This window comes from Cladosporium halotolerans (assembly GCF_011745625.1).
Source record: "Cladosporium halotolerans strain TM138-S3 chromosome Unknown Sca41, whole genome shotgun sequence".
Lineage (NCBI taxonomy): Eukaryota > Fungi > Ascomycota > Dothideomycetes > Cladosporiales > Cladosporiaceae > Cladosporium > Cladosporium halotolerans.
Window position 1 is genome coordinate 120,297 of NW_027191492.1, and position 20,648 is coordinate 140,944.

At 56.0% G+C, this 20,648-nt stretch overlaps 9 protein-coding genes across 9 annotated transcripts; 5 read left to right on the forward strand and 4 right to left on the reverse strand.

Annotated features, from left to right (window-relative positions):
• The first annotated feature begins 70 nt into the window (after window positions 1-70).
• Window positions 71-2,411, forward strand: WHR41_08229 (uncharacterized protein). The gene is made up of 3 exons (XM_069376833.1): window positions 71-252; window positions 326-584; window positions 641-2,411. The coding sequence occupies exons 1-3, from the start codon at window positions 227-229 to the stop codon at window positions 1,307-1,309; spliced, it is 954 nt and encodes a 317-aa protein (XP_069226107.1). The 5' UTR covers window positions 71-226; the 3' UTR covers window positions 1,310-2,411.
• Window positions 2,412-3,397: 986 nt separating this feature from the next.
• Window positions 3,398-6,049, reverse strand: WHR41_08230 (uncharacterized protein; the record flags this gene model as incomplete). Its single annotated transcript, XM_069376834.1, has 1 exon — window positions 3,398-6,049. The coding sequence occupies one exon, from the start codon at window positions 6,047-6,049 to the stop codon at window positions 3,398-3,400; it is 2,652 nt and encodes an 883-aa protein (XP_069226060.1).
• A 489-nt stretch (window positions 6,050-6,538) lies between these two features.
• Window positions 6,539-8,212, forward strand: WHR41_08231 (uncharacterized protein; the record flags this gene model as incomplete). Its single annotated transcript, XM_069376835.1, has 1 exon — window positions 6,539-8,212. One exon carries the CDS (start codon window positions 6,539-6,541, stop codon window positions 8,210-8,212), a length of 1,674 nt encoding a protein of 557 aa, XP_069226059.1.
• Window positions 8,213-9,029: 817 nt separating this feature from the next.
• On the reverse strand, window positions 9,030-11,270 carry WHR41_08232 (uncharacterized protein). Its single transcript, XM_069376836.1, has 6 exons — window positions 10,813-11,270; window positions 10,693-10,763; window positions 10,605-10,641; window positions 10,279-10,553; window positions 9,965-10,226; window positions 9,030-9,912 (listed from the first exon to the last, which is right to left on the reverse strand). Exons 1-6 carry the CDS (start codon window positions 10,936-10,938, stop codon window positions 9,121-9,123), a joined length of 1,563 nt encoding a protein of 520 aa, XP_069226067.1. The 5' UTR covers window positions 10,939-11,270; the 3' UTR covers window positions 9,030-9,120.
• Window positions 11,271-11,606: 336 nt separating this feature from the next.
• On the forward strand, window positions 11,607-12,977 carry WHR41_08233 (uncharacterized protein; the record flags this gene model as incomplete). The annotated part of the gene is made up of 5 exons (XM_069376837.1): window positions 11,607-11,795; window positions 11,847-11,951; window positions 12,005-12,229; window positions 12,289-12,431; window positions 12,488-12,977. 5 exons carry the CDS (start codon window positions 11,607-11,609, stop codon window positions 12,975-12,977), a joined length of 1,152 nt encoding a protein of 383 aa, XP_069226061.1.
• Window positions 12,978-13,670: 693 nt separating this feature from the next.
• On the forward strand, window positions 13,671-15,780 carry WHR41_08234 (uncharacterized protein). The gene is made up of 2 exons (XM_069376838.1): window positions 13,671-14,074; window positions 14,220-15,780. Exons 1-2 carry the CDS (start codon window positions 13,990-13,992, stop codon window positions 15,425-15,427), a joined length of 1,293 nt encoding a protein of 430 aa, XP_069226063.1. The 5' UTR covers window positions 13,671-13,989; the 3' UTR covers window positions 15,428-15,780.
• Window positions 15,781-16,291: 511 nt separating this feature from the next.
• WHR41_08235 (uncharacterized protein) lies at window positions 16,292-16,726 on the reverse strand (the record flags this gene model as incomplete). The annotated part of the gene is made up of 1 exon (XM_069376839.1): window positions 16,292-16,726. One exon carries the CDS (start codon window positions 16,724-16,726, stop codon window positions 16,292-16,294), a length of 435 nt encoding a protein of 144 aa, XP_069226062.1.
• A 1,362-nt stretch (window positions 16,727-18,088) lies between these two features.
• WHR41_08236 (uncharacterized protein) lies at window positions 18,089-19,879 on the forward strand (the record flags this gene model as incomplete). Its single annotated transcript, XM_069376840.1, has 1 exon — window positions 18,089-19,879. The coding sequence occupies one exon, from the start codon at window positions 18,089-18,091 to the stop codon at window positions 19,877-19,879; it is 1,791 nt and encodes a 596-aa protein (XP_069226065.1).
• A 44-nt stretch (window positions 19,880-19,923) lies between these two features.
• WHR41_08237 (uncharacterized protein) lies at window positions 19,924-20,586 on the reverse strand. The gene is made up of 3 exons (XM_069376841.1): window positions 20,476-20,586; window positions 20,341-20,417; window positions 19,924-20,284 (listed from the first exon to the last, which is right to left on the reverse strand). The coding sequence occupies exons 1-3, from the start codon at window positions 20,495-20,497 to the stop codon at window positions 20,141-20,143; spliced, it is 243 nt and encodes an 80-aa protein (XP_069226064.1). The 5' UTR covers window positions 20,498-20,586; the 3' UTR covers window positions 19,924-20,140.
• Between the last annotated feature and the right edge of the window lie 62 nt (window positions 20,587-20,648).

Here is a 20,648-nt window from a genome sequence, read left to right on the forward strand (position 1 = left end):
CACCGCTCCCGCAGAGCCGCAGGCCGACGCCATCGCTGAGCTATCGACGACGCCGTGCACAGCTGCCACACGTGCAACCATCATCCCACAACCCAACTTTTCCACCACCTCACGCTGTTGCTCATCAATCTCCTTCGAATCCGGCTCACACTCCACGCATCCTCATTTCACTAGGCAAGAGCCGACCAATACCTACCCCACATCAACCGCCAGCAACACCGCCAACATGGTGCTCGAGGCGACGATGATTGTGTACGCATCCTCTGTCTGCTGCCTGGAAGTCACGGCGCGTTTCTCAAGGATCTGAACTGACACTACGGTATAGCGTTGATAACTCCGAGTCATCACGTAACGGCGACTACGTCCCTTCGAGATGGGAAGCGCAGACCGACGCCGCCAACCTTGTCTTCCACAGCAAGACCCAAGCGAACCCCGAATCAAGCGTCGGCCTGATGAGCATGGGAGGCTCAGGTCCCGAAGTCCTCACAACCCTCACAACCAACCCCGGCAAGATCTTGGATGGCCTTCACAGAACCAAGATCGGTGGCCAAAGCCATCTCTACACCGGCATCATGATCGCATCCGTAAGTGTCCTCCGGAGGATGGGTATACGCAGTTCTGAAGACTAACATCCAATTAGCTCGCACTCAAGCACCGCCAAAACAAGTCCCAGCGCCAGCGCATCATCGTCTTCACCTGCTCGCCGCTGTCCGATTCGTCATCCACACTCACCAAGCTAGCGAAGAAGATGAAGAAGAACAACACCAGTGTCGACATCGTTGCTTTCGGAGACCTCTCAGACGACAACATTGCCAAGCTGCAAGCCTTCAACGAAGCCGTCAAAGGCGGCGAGGGCTCACATCTCGAAATCGTGCCCCCGGGCCCCAACCTTCTGAGCGACAGCATCGTCGCCAGCCCGATCCTCGCCGGTGAGGGTGGTGCGGCACCGACAAATGGCGGAGGAGCAGGCGGCGCAGAGGGAGGCGATAACTTTGAATTCGGCATCGACCCGTCCGTGGATCCCGAGCTGGCGCTCGCGCTGCGCATGTCATTAGAGGAGGATCGCGCGAGGCAAGAGCGGGAGCGCAAGGCGCAGGAGGAGTCTGAGGGGAAAACTGCATTGGACAGCGTACCGGAGGGTAGTGAGTCGCAGCCTTTGCTCGATGGTAACGGTGAGCCGTCCGGCTCCGCTTCGGGAAGCGCTAGCACTGAAGTGAGGCGGCCAGAGGGCGAGCAGAAGAAAGACAAGGATCACGATGACAAGATGGGAGGCCCGGGTCCTCAGGACGACCGGATGAACACTGATTAAGAGGTGAAGTAACGTGTACATGTATGAGTACGGTAGATTAGATGCCGCAAGCTGCAGTGAGAGCTAGCCTTTGGCGATACGAGCAAATCTGCATACACTCAGTCGCAGCCCACCCAGGTCCTCATGACGCCGTGCGAGTCGGCTCGTTCGCCATGTACAACTCGCCGGATACACGCACAGTCCTGCGGTACATCTCAAGCAGCAATCGCCTCTTCTCTGCTTCCTGCGCACCCAATCTCCGCGCAAGCGTCTCCTCGATCCTATCAAGCAATACATGCGAGCAGTCTCTAGCATACTTCGCTATTTCTTCTAAGCCCGCCGTCTCACCGCCGTGCACCAACAAACAGCTGCTCATTGTTCCATCCTTCTCATCCCGCTCCCGGCCACCTATGTCATTCAGCAACCGGAACTCAACGCTAAGCTGCTGCGCGAAATCCTGCGCCAAATACATTTCCAGCGTCGTCGCCCAGCACGGCGATTCAGTGTCCGTCGATATCAAGCAGCTGAACATCGCGAACATGTGTTTCGTCCCGACCGACCGCGCGCCGATGTCTGTAGTCCAGCTGTAAATGCTGCTAGGGCTTTTGTGGATGGGAGGGAGGGCTGCAAGTTGGGATATCTGGGCGGCGAAGAATGAGTGCAGCTCCAATGTGTACCATTGCCGGTCTTGTGGGTGCGTGGTGGGCATCGGGTGGCTATGCATAAGCCGGAGGATGGTTTGGAAGTCTTGCGAGAGCAACGCGAGGTGATAGATGGGTGGATTCTGGGAGAGCGGAGAGTCTGCCCGAGTGTGGCTCAAGCATTGATTGCTCCTGCTGGGATCAACACCTATGTACAGACTCAAGCAATCATTGAAGAGTGTTGTGGCTGCGCAAAGATCACGCACGCCGTATCGGTCACAGACGCCTTCCATCCAGTCGTCCACCCGGTAGAGGAGATCTATGTGGCGCGCCATGGCTGCTCCTTGCGCTTGTGGCAGGCAATGGTTGCTCAGGATGTTGCAGATGTGAACGGTCACGCAAGTGAACTCTAGCCATGTTGCCTCGATACCCTGTATCAGATGTTTTGGTAGGCTACTGTCAAATTCGGACAGATCTTTGTAGTAGATTTCGATGCTCGCCGTGATTTCTTGCCGTAGTTGATCGTCTGGAAGGCTCGAGAATGTAGATAGTTCGCGACAAATTCTGTAGATTTTGCCGTCATTTCGAAGGGTGGGATACATGGCCGCAAAGATCGACCGGGAAACGAAAGACGTCTGTAAGTGTTCCTGGATAGAGCGCCCAAATTGACAATGGCGGTTGTCGGCAGGGAAGCGCTGGGGAGCAATTGAGAAGAGAACGATACTCCATTCAGATTGGGAGTCGCCTCATCTCTGAGATCTCAAGGCCTCATGTTTGGATTATATAGCTCATTTATGTAAGTAAGATGCTCCCTTTGGATCAACAACGGTCATGCGTCGAGTGGACCCGATAATTAATTCACCGCTTCTTACCAAAAGATTGACAATCCAGGAACACCTACCTAGGGGCATTGCGGCTGAAATCTTACGTGTACCGACAAGACGCACTCATGTGATCGACAGAATCGCCCGCTTTGCTCCTCAAACGCATCCACGATTCGTTGCCTGCGCATCTGAACGGCTGTCATATGATTGGGGAAGTGGAGCATTAGAGAACTTGTGAGGACCTTTTGCACGACATGCGACGATGAAAAAAAAAAAATCAGAGGGTAGACTTGATGGGCCGTCAAAAGCAACATCTGTCAGGCATTTGTACCATTTGAAAGACAACCAGCAAGTGTTCTGTAACGAGTTTCCACGCAAGCCGACCCAGCTTGTTGAGCAGCTGATGGAGATGCAACTTTATTAGTAATATTCAAGAGTGGAAACGGCCTCAATGCGTATTGTCGGTCACGGTGTGAAATATGAGCTCTCCTTGATGTCCAGGGCGGGGGTCCCGAGATCAATCGATACGAAGGATTGTCCAAGTGGCGTCTAACGAGACTTGGGAGAAGAAAAGCAGCTGAGTGATAGTGATTTCCGTATACTTTCAAACATTTCATTCGTACGAAGACATCCAACCGACGTCCTCAGAGATTATTTAGAACAGCTTGCACGCCCACACTCCCGCTATCCTCGCGCTTCAACACATAGCCTCTCAGATCCGCTCTCTCCACGCCCGGCAGTAAGCCCGCTGCACCGCCCACATTTCTCATGCGATCCCGCAGAGCCTCGGGCCCAATGACGAAGATGTTCGCAATCTCCTCCAGCACGTCCAAGCTAGGCTTGAAGCTCGCCTGCAGCTCCCAGCCACGCAGCAACTCGCAGTACTTCGCGATGTCCTTGCTGACGGCCAGCGCGCCAGTCTGCGAGACGGTGAAGGCTTTGAAGTGGTTGAGCAGCAGGCCGCGCAGGCCGATGGCGAGCTCGAGCGAGAAGCTCTCGAGGACTTTGCCGGAGAGGGCGGCGGCTGCTCGCGAGTGCAGACGGTGCAGGAAGGTAGAGATGTCGCGGCAGGTCGGGGTTTGGAGCTGGTCGAGCTGCAGGTTTGCGTCGTCGCGGGGACGGTAGTCGGTTTTCTTCTGCCCGTTGAGCAGGCGTGCGGTCCAGGCAAGGGAGGAATCGATGGTGCGTTGGAGAACGGAGTCGATCTTGCTCTCCATGCGGTCCGTAAATGCCGAGGTGCGCTTTTCGAGGTCACGGCGGATGGTGAGGTTTGTGGCTGCTAAGGGAAGGAGAAGCATTTTTATGGTGGTGAGCATTAGATGGAGAATGCTTACGGCAGTCCGCAAATCAGTGATGTAGGTGGTATCGGGTTCCGTCTTTGAGTTTTGCTCAGCAGCGTAGGCGGTCTCGTTGGCCGCGTCAAGTGCTGTCTCGAGATAGACTTCGCCCATGTTTGCGATCAGTAAGTGAAGTAACTCCCGCACTTCTTTAGGCGTATCGTTGCCACTTGACGCTAGCTCAAGACCACGACCAACGGCTTCCGCGAGCCACTTGAGCATTCGTTTTGTATTGGGCAAAGAAAGCTGGCCGTCTTCATCGGTTACATCGGCTTCCGCATTACCAGTAGGGCTTGCTTGTTTGCTGTCATCACGCAGGCCTGCAATGCGAAGCATAATGTTCTTCTGACTCGTTGGTGTCTCGCCAGCGTCGAGTCGTTCCGAGTACGCCTCTCTCGCGTTGCTGATCAGTCCTTTTGATCTTGCTGAAAGTGCGCCAAGGTATGTTGATGACTGCACGTTAAGTTTCCTCCTCCGTGAGTGGTACAAGGTGAACTTGAATAGCAGCCCCTCGAACAGTTCGCCCAAATTGTGTTTCTCCCGCTCTAGGTAGGATGAGCCGGTAAAATATGGGACGAACAGCTCATCCAGCTGCTGATCGAGCACAGCAGCCGTCACGCTGTTGACGGGTTCAGGGTGCTCAGTGAGGCCATGTGCTTTCAAATCTTCGACCAAAGCGCTGATGTAGGACTTCGAAGCCTGTAGCGATCGCAAGAAAGCCAACGAAGATATGCTGTCGGCTTTGTTGAGGACCATCTCCAGTCGTTGTTGAATGGACTGTTGAAATACTCTCTGCAGGAAGCGGGCCAACACCTCGTCGTAATATGGAAACGCGCGTTTGATGATGAAGCTTTCCTCCTGCACGACCACTTTGACCTCGTCGATCAGTGATTGTAAGCCAGGCTCGATACCCGGGGGCTCAACATCAGGGTCTGCAAGTCTGTCCCATGTTTCGTTGTCGGTCGCCAGTTCCTCAGTGACGAGCTGAGAGCGATCGATAAAGAACTGATGTTGATTGACGAAAAGTGAAATGACACTGTTGCCTTCACCAAAGTCTCGTAATGCGACAGCGCATTCGAGCATGCCATCAAAGTTTTGTCTCCTGTAAAAGTCGTCGAAAGACCTCAGCAGGTCCTTCTCAAGCATCTCCAGGAATTTTTCAATGATCTCGCGCGTCTTTTGCGCGTTCGTTGATCGACCGGACGGTTCCGAGTCGTCAGCCCCGTTTGTTTCAGTGAATCGAACGCCATTTGTGTGGCCAGCATCTCCAGAATCCAAGTCAGGGTCTAGTCGCTGCGATATCTTCAGAAGCTGCCTAGCAATGTGCGCGCATCGCACCTTGCCCTCGCCGGCGCCCATTCTTCGGACATCCTCAAGCGAAGATAGGTCCCCACGCTCGCTGACTTCTATCCAGCACTGCAGCACGAACTTCGCATCCTGGGCCCTCTGCCGCTGCTTGTCCAGTTCCTCCAACCGCTCTCCTATTCGCACAGCAGCATTTCCGCCAATATCACCGTCTCCATCTAGTTTCCTCTCTAGCTGGTGGAAAGACTCGATTGTCCGCTGTAGTTCCCTCTCGCGCGATTTGATGTTCGAGTTGTGCTGGCCTTCTGCGCGGCGCACGCTTCCCGAAAGCTCATTTTCCCTCTCTTCCAGATCCTCGCTCAGAGTCTTAAGCCGAGTGAGCGCATGCTCGAATGTTCGAATAAGTGGCTTTGGGTCGAATGCCTGGCCAGATTGGGCATTGGCGGAAGCTCCAGGTGGCCCCAATGACCGTCGCGCGGGCGCGGCAGAATCGGAGAGCGCTTCGACGAAATCCTTGACAATGAAGTCCTTGCTGCTGAAAGTGTCCAAGCTGAAGACCTGTGCGCCTCGTACCGTCTGAGATGTTGTTTGTCTGGTCAAAGGAACGGCGGACTGATGTGAGACCAAGGATGCGGAGTCGGAGGAGTTCGCCATGGTCGGGGGGTTTCAAGGCGGGCTATCTCAGCTCCATACCGCAGACGTAACGAGCGGCGCCATGCACAGTGAGCCGTATCACCAATGACGAGCTTGCTTCGGTAGCTGGTATAGCGGGCCTCAGGCGTCAGTCCACCTTGTCGCGAGGTCGGGCGGCGGGCGTTGCTGGCTCCGGGGTTGGCGCAGCTGCCTATCCGGGCCAAGCTCCGGGCGCTCCCTTGCACAAGGTTTAAGCTTCCACCGCGGTCCTGCAGGCACAAGGTAACGTCATCTTCGTGTTAGCGGCGGTGCTAGACTGACCTGCCCCAGCGGCGGTGATAGACGCGCACAACGAGCTTCCTCATGGGGACGCTGGTGCGAGTGATAGACACGCCGTGACAGGCAGGTCGCCGTGGCGGGGCGTGGCGCTTGCTTGCGACTCTTGACTGAGCTTGAAGGCGCCTCTTTTCCATTCCTCCACCGCTTCCATCGCATCTGAAGCCACTCATCATGGTCTTCTCCCTCAGATACGCCATCTGCGGCGCCATTGCGGCAGGCAGTGCCTCTGCCATTGACCACAACATTGGCAGTGGAGGCCGAACCATCCAAAGCCTCAGCCGGGACGCGAGCGACGTTTCTCTGTTCAAACGCGACGACGTCGACCCGAGCGAGCTTTACCCGGCACACAACATCTCCGTGCCAGTGGACTACTTCCACAATGAGAGCCGTTATGAGCCGCACAGTGACGAGTACTTCAACCTGAGATACTGGTTCGATGCGTCTCATTACAAGCCCGGCGGCCCCGTCATTGTCCTCCAGTCTGGAGAAACGTCCGGCGTAGGCAGACTTCCGTTCTTACAGAAAGGCATCATCGCCCAGTTGATCCAGGCGACGAATGGCATTGGCGTCATTCTTGAGCACCGTTACTACGGCACCTCGTTCCCGACTCCGGACATCTCCACCGAGAACCTACGCTTCTTGACCACGGAGCAGGCGTTGGCCGATCAGGCGTACTTCTCCCAACACATTAAATTCCCTGGACTGGAGGATCACGACTTGTCTAGCAACACCACTGCGCACATTGGCTACGGCGGCTCGTATGCTGGAGCCTACGTTGCTTTCCTGCGAAAGCAATACCCCGACGTTTACTGGGGAACCATCTCCAGCTCCGGCGTGACGAAGGCGATTTATGACTATTGGCAGTACTATGCGGCTATTGCTAAGTACGGCCCGGAGGCCTGCATCAGCACGCAGCAGACTTTGACGCACATGGTCGATAACATCGTTATTGGGAAGAACGACACCAACTTGACGTCGACGTTGAAAGACGCTTTCGGGCTCGGCGATCTCACCCATATCGAAGACTTCACCAACCAGCTCGCGTCCGGCGTTGGCAATTTCCAATCACTCAACTGGGACCCGGAAGTCACCAGCGACGAGTTCTACAACTACTGTGCCAACATCAGCAGCACCAATGTTGAATACCCCGAGACCGAGGCCAAGCGCTCGACCGCTACTCATCTCCTCGAAGCCGGCGGCTACGCGTCGAACTCGACCCTCGTCAACCAACTTCTAAACTACATTGGTTACATCAACGCTACCGTTGTTTCCCGATGCACGGACTCCACGCAAGACGAGTGTTTCTCCAACTACAACACGACCTTCTACGAGCAAGACTCCATCGACCAGCAAGGCTGGCGCAGCTGGGCCTACCAGTACTGCACCGAGTGGGGCTACCTTCAGACCGGTTCCGGCGTGCCGGCCGACCAGCTCCCGCTCATCAGCCGCACCATCGACCTCAAGTACAGCACTCTCGTCTGCAAGTACGCTTTCAACATCACCACCCCGCCCGAAGTCGACCGTATCAACAAGTACGGCGCCTACGACATCGCGTACCCGCGTCTGGCTTTCCTCGACGGCGAGTGGGACCCTTGGCGCCCTGCTTCGCCGCACGCGTTCGATTATGGTGCCAAGGAGAGGAACAGCACCCTTAGCGAGCCGTTCATTCTGATCGATGATGCGGTACACCATTGGGATGAGAACGGGTTGTTCCCGAACGAGACTACGGCCAAGCTACCGCCTAAGCCTGTGAAGGATGCGCAGACGCAGGAGGTGAAGTTTGTCAAGGAGTGGATGAGGGAGTGGAGGTACAAGTGCGCGGAGGAGGGGAGGTGGTGGAATTGAAGTTACGTGGCATGTGCCAGTCACATCTCACTGGGCATAAAACAGACCAGCCGTCGCTAGCAGTATATAAAGCTACACTACAGCAAAACAAATCTTTGATCTAGCGGAATCTCAGGTATGAAATCCTGTTGTCTCATGAGCGTAAGAGGCGTTGAAACGCATGGTGCTGCTGATCCTTGCTTGACGCTCCCCGGAAAGCCAGCTAAGTCGTTTCACTCATCAAGCATACCATCTTCTGATTGGGCACACAAGGTCTTTGGTTGCTACAGAGGCGCCAGCAGGACGGTCGTTCAGGTACTCCGACAAACGGAAGCTCAAGAGTGAGAGTGAGAGCAGGCGAGACACGGACGCACCAATGGCCCTCAACTTGCTCCTCGTCGCGGGAACGAATGCGCCCCATGACGTTTCGAAGCGGCACATTATACGCCTCTCAACGTGACACTCGGTACCACACTTAGCATGAAACGATAGATCTGAAGACGAGCCAGCCATTTCGCCACGGAAGGCTAGCAAAGTCCCCGAACTCCGGTTGGGGCGCGCAGGGGGGGCTGGACGGAAGGATTGAGCATACCGCGGGTGGTCATCTCGCGAGAGACGCCTAGAACCCGGCCTTTCGGTTGCGTCTGCCGGTACCCGTGAGGGGGATGGATGTGGTTTGGTACTACTGCACGGCTGCCCCTGATGGCTGGATGAGCCTCGGGACTTCGTTATGGACAGGCGTGTGCCTTCCCGCCTTCTGATTTGTGATCCATTGGCCTTTTCGATGTGGATATTATGTCGCGTCTACTCGAGATTGAGTGTGTAGTTGTGTGCAAAATTTGATTGTCAACCGCTTTTCGTTTTAGCTCACTACTTCACTCTCACCAACTATATGCAATGAATTTTGTGCCGAAGCAACACCCGCACCCCTAGTTCTTGACAATAGCAACGACCGGACCCTGGTAGATCTTCCTCGCGTGAACCAAGTAGTTCACCACGCACAGAATCGCCACGCCGCCAAACATAGCAATGCCCCAGTTCATGCTCTTCGCGTCGACCTTGGCGAACAGCGGGAAGAAGCTGATGATCGTGCTGAACAACTCGTACAGCACCGCGATGACATTGATAGGCACGCCCCAGCGGCCCAGGCTCCAGCGCGCGGGCGGCAGCGGCTCACCATAGAGTCTGCGCCACAGCACGCAGGCAATGCTCAGCGCGTAGGTGAGGCCGACGGCGCCGGTCATGAGGCCGATGATGCTGTTGAAGACCTCGCTGCCGCCGAAGTTGAGTAGGGCGACGACTATCAGGATGACGAGGGAGGTTACCATGGCGTTCACTGGGAGAGGGGTGGAGTTGATGGGGATGAGCCTCGTGAACCAGGCGGGGAAGGGCAGGCCGTCATCGCGAGCGAAAGACCAGGCTTGGCGAGAAGCTGCCGCGGTCGAGTTGATGCACATGCTGAGGGTCATCAGGACCATTGGTACGGTCATGCCGATTGCGGCGGCCGTGCTGCCGGTTGCGGTGGCGAAGACGTCGACGAAGGGGTAGGGTGCGGTCGACATGATGATTTGCTCTTCGACGGATTGGATGGCGAAGCAGAAGGTGACGATCATGATGAAGCCAAGTGCGCCGTTCAGGAAGACGGTCAGCATCATCATGCGCGGGACAACGCGCGAGGCGTTCTTGACTTCTTCGGCCATGTGGACGGCACTGTCGACGCCCTGGAATTACTGTCAGTGGCAGTACAGCAAACATAGATTGGAGGCAACGAACGATAAAAGCGGCCGATGCAGCCATCTGTCCCACAATGCAAGCTCCGCCCATTGATGCCCAGCCTCCCCAGTTCTCAAACTTGCCGAAGACATCGCTGACGGAGGCCCTAGGGGCCAAGACCCAAAGCGGGATGATGATGACGAAGAAGCCGATGAGGAACATAATGAGGATGAGGCCTTCAAAGAGAGGAAGGTGTTTGGCGGCGAAGGCGTTGAAGGAGATGGCGAAGGCTCCGACGGCCATGGTCATGAGTGTACCTTGCCTGCTGTTGTTAGCTCATTGGGCCGTCAAGGTGCGCGAAGACGGTGGCTTACCAGACTGTGGGAACATAGGATGGGTTGTTCATCGAAGCCAGAATGAGGATAACATTACCGGTTTGATAGGCGGACGATGCGATGAATGCCTGCCAACCCAGAGCGGCCAGCCAACCGGAAACGTAGCTGAGGACCTTTTGCATATTGGGAGGAGCAAACTCTGACACCCAGTGGTATTGTCCACCAGCGCTAGGCGACATAGACGCCATCTCTGCCATGGAGGCTACGACGGGGATTGTCAAGATCCAAGTCGCGAGGAACGTCCATACTGTGCCCTGACGAAGAATTAGTGATGGTTTGAGAATGATGCTAGCAAAAGAACTTACAGCTCTGCCTCCGTTAATCAGGGAAAAGGTGCTGGTGCTGAGGAAGTGTCAGAATAACGCGATCGACCGTTGATCTTGAAGAGCGTACGAGAGAATACCCATCCATGTGCACATGATCACGCAAGTCAGACCCAAGATCGGAATAGAGTGGAAGTTCCTCTACACGTTGTCAGCAGGCTTTGCAATCATGTTGCTCACATCAACGCACCTTCAACTCCTGGCTCTTTCCCAAACGATACATATCTTTTGCATCTTGGCTAGAGCTGCTGTGTCCATCGAAGGAGCTGTCGCTGCCCTCGGCGCGCACATCAAGAATAGGCTCTTGCTTGACCATTGTGGCGACAAATCAATCGATGCAAAATGAAATATGCAGAGAAGAACGAACAGTGACAGGAAGTTCTACGACAGAGTGAGGAATGACAATGCTAAATGAGAGGCAGAGAAGGGCGATCCCAAAAGTGGAAGGTGTCTACAAACCTGTGCCCTGACCAGGCTCGGTAGGATAAAAGTGTCGAATCAGACATGGCGAGAGACCTTGGACGCGCATAAGCCCGAACAGGTAAATTGGGCCAAAGGGTGGTTGAGGGTGCGAAGGATGCGGCGCCACAGGAAGCGAAGGACCGGGGAGCTCGCCTCATCCCGCGTTGCCGGGCGTCTGCCCTCCTTCGTTCGCGCCGCCGGCCGAGCTTCCGTGCCGGCAGCCTGTTTCGTGCATCGCCTTTCTGCAGACCATTGGTGGCGTGCCGTAGCCTGCATCCTAGGACCCGGTAGTCAGTTTTGCATGTGAGACGTTGGGGATGGGCAAATTGTAAGCGAGGGTTGCGTAGGATTGCTGCAGACCGAGCCGCGCAACGCGGCACGGGTGCGTACAGTGTGCCCTAAGGACAAACGGGCGGCTTTGGGCATGACCGTCTGGATGAAGTTATGTACATGATGGGTGCAGCAGCCGATTTAGTGGATAGCTGGCGATGTCGCAGTTTTTTGTTGTGTTGATACACCCTCATGGATTCTGAATCGTCCAGCGTGCACCCCAGCACCGTGGTCAACGACCGGGACTGTGGTGCGCAGTTGACGATCGCCGCATGGTTTAGCATCACACTCTCGTTGATCTTTTACGCGACTCGCTTGATCGTGCGTTGGCCCTGGAGAGCCTTGTTTCGCTACGATGATATGGTAACGTCTGCCGCGACGGTAAGTCATGGACGATCCTCCGCGTGGAAGACCCAATGCTGAGATTCCCAGATCCTGAGTGTAGCCCAGAGCATCGTGGCCATCAAGAGCGTGAGCGCTGGCTTGGGCATGGTCCCTGAGGACCTCGACACGCCCACGGTCGCTACCATTGGAACAGTACAAAATCAGTGTGATCGACCAACTGAGACACATGTGCTTACACGTATTAGTTTCTCTCGACGGCGCAGACATTGTTTGTTCTTGTCGTCTTTCTCAGCAAGATCGCCGCATGTCTCCTACTGTACCGCCTTACCTGTCACAGAAGGCAACGCGCCTATACCATCGCCGTTGGAGCGGCCAGTGCGGCGTTCTGCATTGTCTGTCTGGTCATCGTCAATGTAGGAAGCGGGGTGCAAGAGCCAGGATTGCCAGGGAGAGGAAATGCTAAGGCGACGGTATGCCAACCATCCTATCAATCATGATAACCGAAGCGGTTCGCTTATCTTTGGCGCAGATCAACCGATGGATTGCGTATACGGTACTGAACGTCCTGGTTGACGTTTGCATCGTCGCGCTTGCAGCCATGCTAGTATGGGGCCTCGAGATGCGAACGGCGACGAAGAGTAAGATCGTCTTGACCTTCGCGCTTCGGCTGGCGTAAGTGGTAAACACTTGAGCAGAGACGAATCGGGCAAGTCAGCTAACGCGCACAGTGCTACGCCTCTCTGCATTCTTCGCATCGCGCACATGTCCGGCGCGCTTCGAAGCGAAAGAGATACGTTCGCGTACGTTGGGGTGGAGGTGTTCGCGCAGATGGAGATGTGCTACAACCTCATCTCGGCCACGGTACCGTCGCTGACGATGTTCCTCGCATCCGCACGGACTGGCCTGCTGGACCTGGGTGGGACAACGACGGCAACGGGCACGTACGGCAGCGCTTCCCGGCAGCGCGGCACGCAGCAAGCGACGGCCGGCTCGCAGCTGAGCAAAAGACGAGCTGTCGCGTCGGTCCAGGAACAAGGGTCGGAGGCCATTGAGCTGACGGACCAGGGACACGGTGCGACGTGTTCGGCGGTGGCAGTGGACAAGCGGGAGCCATTGCAGCGGCCTCAGCAGGAGAGGGGGAATTCGTTGTCGAGCGACGACTCGCAGAGGGCGATCATCAGGGTCGAGCGGACGGTCTCTTTACGTTATGGTAATTAGGAGCGCAGTAAAGGTGGATACCCACGGTATGCAGCAGGTATTCTTGCAGATTTGACGCGAGGTCGGGCAGCTTCACGTGTTTCGGTGTCGCAGTTGGCCGCCTGATGCGGCCGTTGAAGAACCCCTTGACCTTGACGTTTGGAGGGAGGGAGCTCCTCACATGTCGCATGCATCTGACCCCTTTGTTCGTGATGGCAGAATTCGGATGCACGTGGTTGAGGGGTGGAGGTGTGAGCAGCATAGGTAGTCAGGTTTGCAGGCACAAGCGAGGACAACGGAGTTGGTGGCAGAAACGCGCGAGTGAAGCCTCAGGTTCTAGACATGCCTGAGGAAGAAGTGCTGGCACAGACCGATGAAGACGCAGACGGCAGTGGAGGCTGGCGGTGGAGCAGCGCGCTGGAGCCTGAGGACGGCGAGCGTGTGGAGCCTGAGGATGGCGCAGGTGTGGAGCCGCAGGAGCCGGGCGGGCACCGCTTGCACCCCGTGCACCCCACTCTGCTACTCACCCACCCTCTCTGCTAAGGTACACGGCAACCCCACGTGATCGACAGCCGACGGCGGGCGGTGTAGGCGGGCGACGACCAGCGGCGGGCAGGACGCGGGCAGGACGACGTGACGACGTCGACCAAGCGGCCGGTCGGCTGACTTGGCTACATGCCGCCGCTGCGTGCCTTGTGTGTGCCTGCGCCAACGTGATCGCGGCCCTGCTCCCTTGACTCTCCTGCGACCACCGCTGCTCTGCTCTGCCCTGCCCTGCCCTGCGCCCATTACCGCGCCCTCCACCCACCTCCCACCACACCCACCCACCATCCGCCGACCCCGCCAAAGCGAGTGACGACTGCCTGCGCTCGCGGTGGGTACCTTGCCGACATACTCCCACGCCGACATCGCCATCCTCCCCCTCGACCTCAGACCACTCCAAGACTTGTCAAAACCCGGTGTGCCTGCCTACGCTGGAGGGACAACGAGTATTTGAGGGACAGCCGGCCGCTGGCGTCGGACTTGGGCAAACATGGCGCATCCCAGCATCCATGATGCCAACACGAGCGGCACACGCCGTCCGGGTCAGATGAGCGGTATGGGAAGCCGCTCTGCTGGTGAGTCTATCCCTTCTGTTCTTCGCCTCGGTATATCATCTACATGCCAAAGAGTCACCTCCCACGGAGATTTATACCTTGGCTGCTTTCGATCTCGAGTGGCCGCCTCACCGATACGAAGCATATGCTGACTTCTTCTCCGCAGACTCGTGGGTCGAGATCAGTTCCCAACCGTCCTCCTCTTCCTTATCTTCCGCCAACGACGAAGTCGTCACCACCGGTCTGCGCGTACAGCAAACCCCGAGACGCAGGCGCAGAAGGGTAGTCAACCCCGGCGCGCCTTCAACGCTGCACATCACGACTCGAGCCTCGGACGCAGAGGGCACAAGCAGCCAGGATGAATACGAGGAGAGTGAGAGCGAGTCTGACCGGGTCATGACATCTTCTGGGGAAGGACCGTACATGCAGAGTGTCCTGCCACGCTCTGCAAACGTGCAACTAGCGCAAGCGAATCCGACACACGGAGATACACCGCACGAGTCTTCCGATGATGAGAATCGCACGGCCATCAACTATCCCATTCGCAACCACGAGACTTTCACGCCGCAGCCAAACGCATTCACTCATCCGCCTTCAGCGGGCAACAGATCCGCAAGTCAAACCGTACCAGGCTCTTATTTTCCCGTTCCATCCACCAGGCCCCCACCCCGCAGCTCCCCTTCATCACATCGGAACTCGCTCACAGGCCACCATCTACCACAAAACATACTCTCACCATCCTACAACGCCGCTGCTCATCACGACGAAGCTTTGCGCTCCAGCCTCAACACTCTTCTCTCTTGCGCAGCCGCAGCTCGCAACCTGGCTAAGCCAAACTCCAAAGCACCACAGCAGCAAGCACAAACCGCACCTCGTGGTAACAGAGTCGACCCGATGTCTTTCCGGCTCATCCCAGAATCCGCCCTCCCCTCGCAGAATCACGCTCAGACTTTCCCTCAGTCAGATGAGCCCACCTTCAAGCCAACTCTCCGCCGAACCTCGACCTCGACAACTTCGACCTCTCCATCGCCACTTGATCGCATAACCAAAGAGGCGACCAGGCGCAAGACTTCGACTTCCAAATCCCGCCGCACGAGCCCAGCGAAGAAGGCCCGCCACTCGCAAGACCCGGCTGCCATATCGCCCACGCTTTTCACCTGGGTCGTCTCCGCAGGCGTGGTCGTAGTGCTGTCCGCTCTCAGCTTTTCAGCAGGCTACTCGCTCGGCCGCGAAGCTGGCTTGATGGAGGCCAACGGCTCAGGCGCAGGGCTGGTGGACGTGGGAATGGGCAGGGAGGCGGGCTGCGCGAGGGAGGTTGCGGGAAGAAGTATGGGGCTGAAGAGAAGCTTGGCTAGGGGTGCTGTCCAGGTTTGAAGTTGCGGACTTTCCGAGGCTACTTGTGGCAGACTTGAAGCCGCACGATGATTGATTTGATTTGACGAAAACGATGCATGAAGGGTAATGAAATCAACGGGTCAACGAGGTGTCTTCTAGGTTTGGTTCTGGCGTTCTTCTCTCGAGAAATAATCTTTGGCGTCTTTGGGGATTCCTGTAGGCTCGTCCGATTGGATGGTCAGCCGGCAAGCATACGAAACGGAGCAGGCGATCGGACAGGCAAATACGGCGTTCCAGGTTGCTTTGGGAAGTGGCGTTGGAGGAGGTTTGCCGACGTCGCCTGTGTGATGTCTTCAGCTCGATATACCACTCAATTTCATTCGTTCAATTGATGCTTGACCTGGCACTGTGGGGTGGTGCGAGGGATGTGTTATCTGTGTGGCGCTGTCGCCTCACGTCTGAATCAACGAGAATACAGTGGTGAAGGGAGGCTGCACGCCCAGGTGAAGATTGGTAGACTGCAGGATGTTTTTCGACCGACGGAAATATTTGGAGGGCGAGATTTGATGAAATCATGTGCAGTGAGCACATGGACATCTCAATGGCCTAGAACCGTGATCAACTATGTAACGGCGATGGTATGAGCTGATATAGCAGTGAGACGCTTGGTTGGAGTACAGTCATTACTCATGCTACCAGACTCTCCAGGCCCCTTCAGCCATTGTAAGTTCTGCAATATACAACGATGTACCGACAAAGGGACACGAGGCAAAGAGACCGACTCCAGCTGCGCCTCAGGCAGTGTCAAACGCGGAGCGTGACGGCAGCAGCGTGTCGCAAGGTATTTCGCGAGGTGCCAGCGAACGGTGCTGGTGCCATGGGGGAGAGCGATGCAGGGCGTTCTCACTGGGCTTGACCTGACTTCCGTTGCTGGCACCGATGACAACTGCAGAAGCGGGAATGGGAAGCTGCAGGAGTCTCTGCGAGCTTTTTCTCGTACTGCCGTTTCATCTTCTCGGCGAAAAGCTTGGTGAGATCGGGCGAGGACTGCCGTCCTACAGATGAACAGGCGGCAGGGTTCTCGCGTGTATCCGTAGGGTTGAGAGCCGAGGCTTGAGCGTAGCCATTGCGAGAGTGCCCTTCTGCTGGCTCGTTGTACCTCTGGCTTTTTGCGGGCTGGACTTCCGGATCGATGAGCTCGTGTGATCTTTTCTTGTTCGGCTCCTGGGTCGTGAGGTGTACGGCTTCACGATCGGCGCGTTTTGGTGTATGCGAATCATAGCGTTGTCGATAAGAATCTCTGCTCCTGTTGGTCCTGGAGACATAATCTTCTGACATCTGGGATTGCTATGAGCGATTCTTCTGAGGCTTCGAATCCAGATATGAGGTTGAAATACCTGCTCGTGTCTTCGTACAAGGGTCATCAGGATACCTGCTGCTGCCACTCGATTGACAACAGACCTGATTGCCGGATCTTGAGGGCCTTGATCACTGAGAAGAGCACATGTGCCGAAACGTTCTCCACGCAGAGCAGGGCAGGGCTTGTCTTGCAAGAACGCCTTGATCCTTGTTGCTCGAGCCATGGATGACGGGTAACTTTCACCGAAGAGATGGGTAGCCCGGCCCAAGATCGATCTGGCGTTGTGTAAGTACTCCATGAGAAGCTCATCGCTCCACCGGAGTTTCAGAACAGGTGCGTTCGTGGGTGATGATGGGCGTTTTGACATCTTTTTGTTCGTACGTAGCAAGAGTCGAAGGGCGAACAAGGCAGCGTTATACAGCACTTGTGTTGATCGAAGCGGTGTGCTATCGTGGGAGATGAAATCGGAAAAGTAGAAAAGGGGGGGACGACCGGGCAAGAGACATGTCAGTTAACACCATCTTCGATCCTTCGTTTCTAGTCACGCTTCTGGAGGTGGTCGCGACCCGGGAACAGCAAGGGCGACCTATACCATGATATCGTTGGGTTAAAATTGGAAGTATCGATGTACAATTCGTGTATGCAGATATATGAAAGAATAGTCTGTCTGGCTTTTTGTTGCAACACGTCGGAGTGCAATCGCATGGGGGGCTTGGAACAGGAAGTGGAAAGCTGCAGGCTGGGAACCAAGCACCCTGGCCAACATGTCATTCTTGCAGCCAGATCCGTGTCTGATGAGGCAAAAATTCGGTCAGGTTTTCGAACGTGGATATGGCATACAGGAACAGTATCTTCACGGCAAAGCACGAAAGTAATGCGTCGGGTGATCTTGCGTCGTGTTGAGCAATGGGACCATCTAGGGTTAGGGTTAGGGCAACTCGACTTGCAGTCGCGCCTCAGGAAGGCGCGCACAAAGCGGACCGCAAGACGTACCTCTGAGCATGGCCCTGCTTCGGCTGCGATCCAGCAACCACAAGTCGGAAGGCCTCCGTCGCTGCTGGCGCGCGAACCTCCACGCGCTCGTCCCTGAGCCGACAGAGAGCTTCACGCAATATCCAAGCCACAACTTGGCGATATCTCCGCTCGATTCCAGTTCAATTGAGGTCAATCCTTTTGAATCAGGGTTTCCTCGATCAAAAAGTTCTGGACCCATCTGTCGCGCTCGCGTCTGCAACAACTGTTCTGCAACACCTGCAACAACGTGGCACTTGACGCTTCACGCCAAACCGCAACGAGCTATGTCGAGGTAGTGCCTACAGACTCTCACAACCCAACCAGCCATGCCGCCTCACACGCCCGGATCATATCGCCCTCGTAAGAAGAGAACGGCTTCCGAGCTTGCTTCCGCGAGCAGCAATGGTACTGTTTCGTTAGACCTCCCGACCAAGCGCGAGAAGCCCGCCTTTCCTCTCGCAGCATTTTTCTGGCCAATCAAGGGCACGCCCGTGTCGCAATGGGTCGTCTTGTCCATGATTCTCATGGCAGTCGGCCTATTTCGCTGGGTCACTGGATTCTGGCAGTACTCGGGCTACCAGACGCCTCCCATGCACGGCGATTTCGAAGCTCAGAGACACTGGATGGAGCTAACTGTGCATTTGCCGGTCACGCACTGGTATTTCCATGACTTGCAGTGGTGGGGGCTTGATTACCCACCTCTGACGGCGTATCACTCTTGGATCTTGGGAATGCTTGGAACCTACATTCAACCAGATTGGTTCGCGCTGTACCTGAGCCGCAGATCTGACGACGAGGGACTGAAAGTTTTCATGCGAGCAACTGTCATCGTGAGCGAGCTTGCTGTCTTCATTCCTGCGGCCATTCTTTGCATTCGCCAGCTTGCTCGCTTGCATAACATCAACTCATGGGAGTCAGCAATCGCTCTGACTGCGTTCCTCATGCAGCCTGCTACCATCCTGATCGACCATGGTCATTTCCAATACAACACTGTCATGCTTGGCTTCCAACTCGCATCTCTCGCATCTATGCTCGCAGGACGGCGTCTGTGGAGCTGTGTGTTCTTTGTCAGCGCCCTGGGCTTCAAACAAATGGCGCTCTTCTATGCGCCGGCGGTGGCAGCTTACTTAGCAGGCTCATGTATCTTTCCCCGCATCGACATTGCGCGCTTCATCGGCATGGCGATCATCACCGTTGCCTCATTCGCCGCCCTTTTCCTTCCACTGCTACTCGGCACAGCATTCGACGTCTACCGTGGCATTCCCCTTCCCGCCGACGCTCAAGCACCGCCTCTTTTGCCTGCAATCCCCTTTGAAATCCCCGAAACGGCCTGGTACCAGCCATACGTGGTCCAGCTCCTACAAGCGATCCACCGCATCTTTCCTTTCGCCCGCGGCCTATTCGAAGACAAAGTCGCCAACATCTGGTGCGCCGTTCACGCTTCAGGCATCCACAAGCTCACTGTCTACGACTCCACCACTCTCTCACGCGCCTCGCTCGTCCTCACTCTCGCAGCAATCACCCCGCCCTGCGCCATCCTCTTCTTCCGCCCAAGGGCAAACCTGATCCCCCTCGCCTTCGCCGCCACCGCCTGGGCCTTCTTCCTCTGCGGCTTCCAGGTGCACGAGAAGAACGTCCTTCTCCCGCTCCTACCCATGACGCTCCTCCTCGGTACTTCTGAGGGCATGAAGCCCGCCATTCGCGCTTGGGTCGGCTACGCGAACCTCCTCGGCTGCTTCACCATGTTCCCGCTGCTGACGCGCGACGGCCTGCGCATCCCGTATGCTGTTCTCACGCTGCTGTGGGCGTATCTCTTGGCTCTGCCACCGTTCTCACTTTCTGCTTATGCGCCTTCTGCGAGCGAGGGCGGACCGCATTGGTTTAGTAAGGTGGCGCATTTGAGTTCTTTCATCGTGATGCTGGGTTGGCATGCGGTCGTTGCTTTCGTGGAGCCGCCGAAGGACAAGCCGGATTTGTGGGTTGTGGCGAATGTGATGCTGGGTGCTGCGGGTTTTGGACTGTGTTACCTGTGGTGCCTGTGGAGGTTGGTCGGGGAGAGTGGGTTGCTGAGTGTGTTTGAGAGGAAGGCGAAGCAGGTTGAGAAGAAGAGGCAATGATGATCTTTGGGATGCCATCTAGGTGGCTGAGTTCAGACATCGGATCTGCACAGCGGTCACTTCCTTTTGTCATAGAGAGCGGCATGACTTCTTCCCGCGTTACGTATTGTACAGGACCAAATCTTACACCTTCTCAGTATCTATACATGTCCCATCTCATCAACTGATTGGTATTCCCTTAACGCCTCTACAAATGCACCGGTCTTCCATATCATACAACCTCCTCATTGCCTCTCTGGTATCTTTCCAACATCCCTCATCTTACGCCAACTCAAACCCGAAGCCCTTCATACAGCTCCTGTACTTGCTGACCAGATCCTGGCATGCGGCTTGCGGGTCTTGAGCGGTGGAGAAGAGCATGCATTCGTCGCGGGCAGCTTTTTCGTCTTTGCAGACGCAGCAGGGCTGGAGTTGTCAGAAAGTGGTTCACACATGTTTCGGCGAGTAGAAAGGAGATTTACCTTCACTTTGGTCGCGCCATCGTTGCCAGGGGGTTTGGTGTCAGCCGCGAGGTTGTTAATTTGCGCAGATGCGTTGCCTATGGATGGTGTTAGGGCCGGGATGATTTGGTGGGTTTGTGCATAAGGCGGGCGTACTGGTTGATGCGAGACCGGACATTGTGAATGTGATGTGAATGCGATCGCGAGGAGTGGTTCAGTGTGTCGTGTGCTGTATGGCAATGGTATAGAGGCAAAGGCGAGAGGCGGAATGGACCGTCCGGCTCCGGTCACGTCAAGATTCGCGATCGGCCTTCCAGCAATTATCAAGC

Bases quoted from the DNA above. Each gene is read 5' to 3' on its own strand.
- WHR41_08234 (XM_069376838.1), top strand. From the start codon at position 13,990: ATGGCGCATCCCAGCATCCATGATGCCAACACGAGCGGCACACGCCGT. The intron at 14,075-14,219 runs GTGAGTCTATCC...TCTTCTCCGCAG, and splicing joins TATGGGAAGCCGCTCTGCTG to ACTCGTGGGTCGAGATCAGT.
- WHR41_08237 (XM_069376841.1), bottom strand. From the start codon at position 20,497: ATGTCCGGTCTCGCATCAACCA. The intron at 20,418-20,475 runs GTACGCCCGCCT...CACCATCCATAG, and splicing joins GTCCGGTCTCGCATCAACCA to GCAACGCATCTGCGCAAATT. The intron at 20,285-20,340 runs GTAAATCTCCTT...TGACAACTCCAG, and splicing joins ATGGCGCGACCAAAGTGAAG to CCCTGCTGCGTCTGCAAAGA.
- WHR41_08229 (XM_069376833.1), top strand. From the start codon at position 227: ATGGTGCTCGAGGCGACGATGATTGT. The intron at 253-325 runs GTACGCATCCTC...ACTACGGTATAG, and splicing joins CTCGAGGCGACGATGATTGT to CGTTGATAACTCCGAGTCAT. The intron at 585-640 runs GTAAGTGTCCTC...ACATCCAATTAG, and splicing joins CCGGCATCATGATCGCATCC to CTCGCACTCAAGCACCGCCA.
- WHR41_08232 (XM_069376836.1), bottom strand. From the start codon at position 10,938: ATGGTCAAGCAAGAGCCTATTCTTGATGTGCGCGCCGAGGGCAGCGAC. The intron at 10,554-10,604 runs GTAAGTTCTTTT...ATTCTTCGTCAG, and splicing joins TGATTAACGGAGGCAGAGCT to GGCACAGTATGGACGTTCCT. The intron at 10,227-10,278 runs GTAAGCCACCGT...TAACAACAGCAG, and splicing joins TCCTATGTTCCCACAGTCTG to GCAAGGTACACTCATGACCA.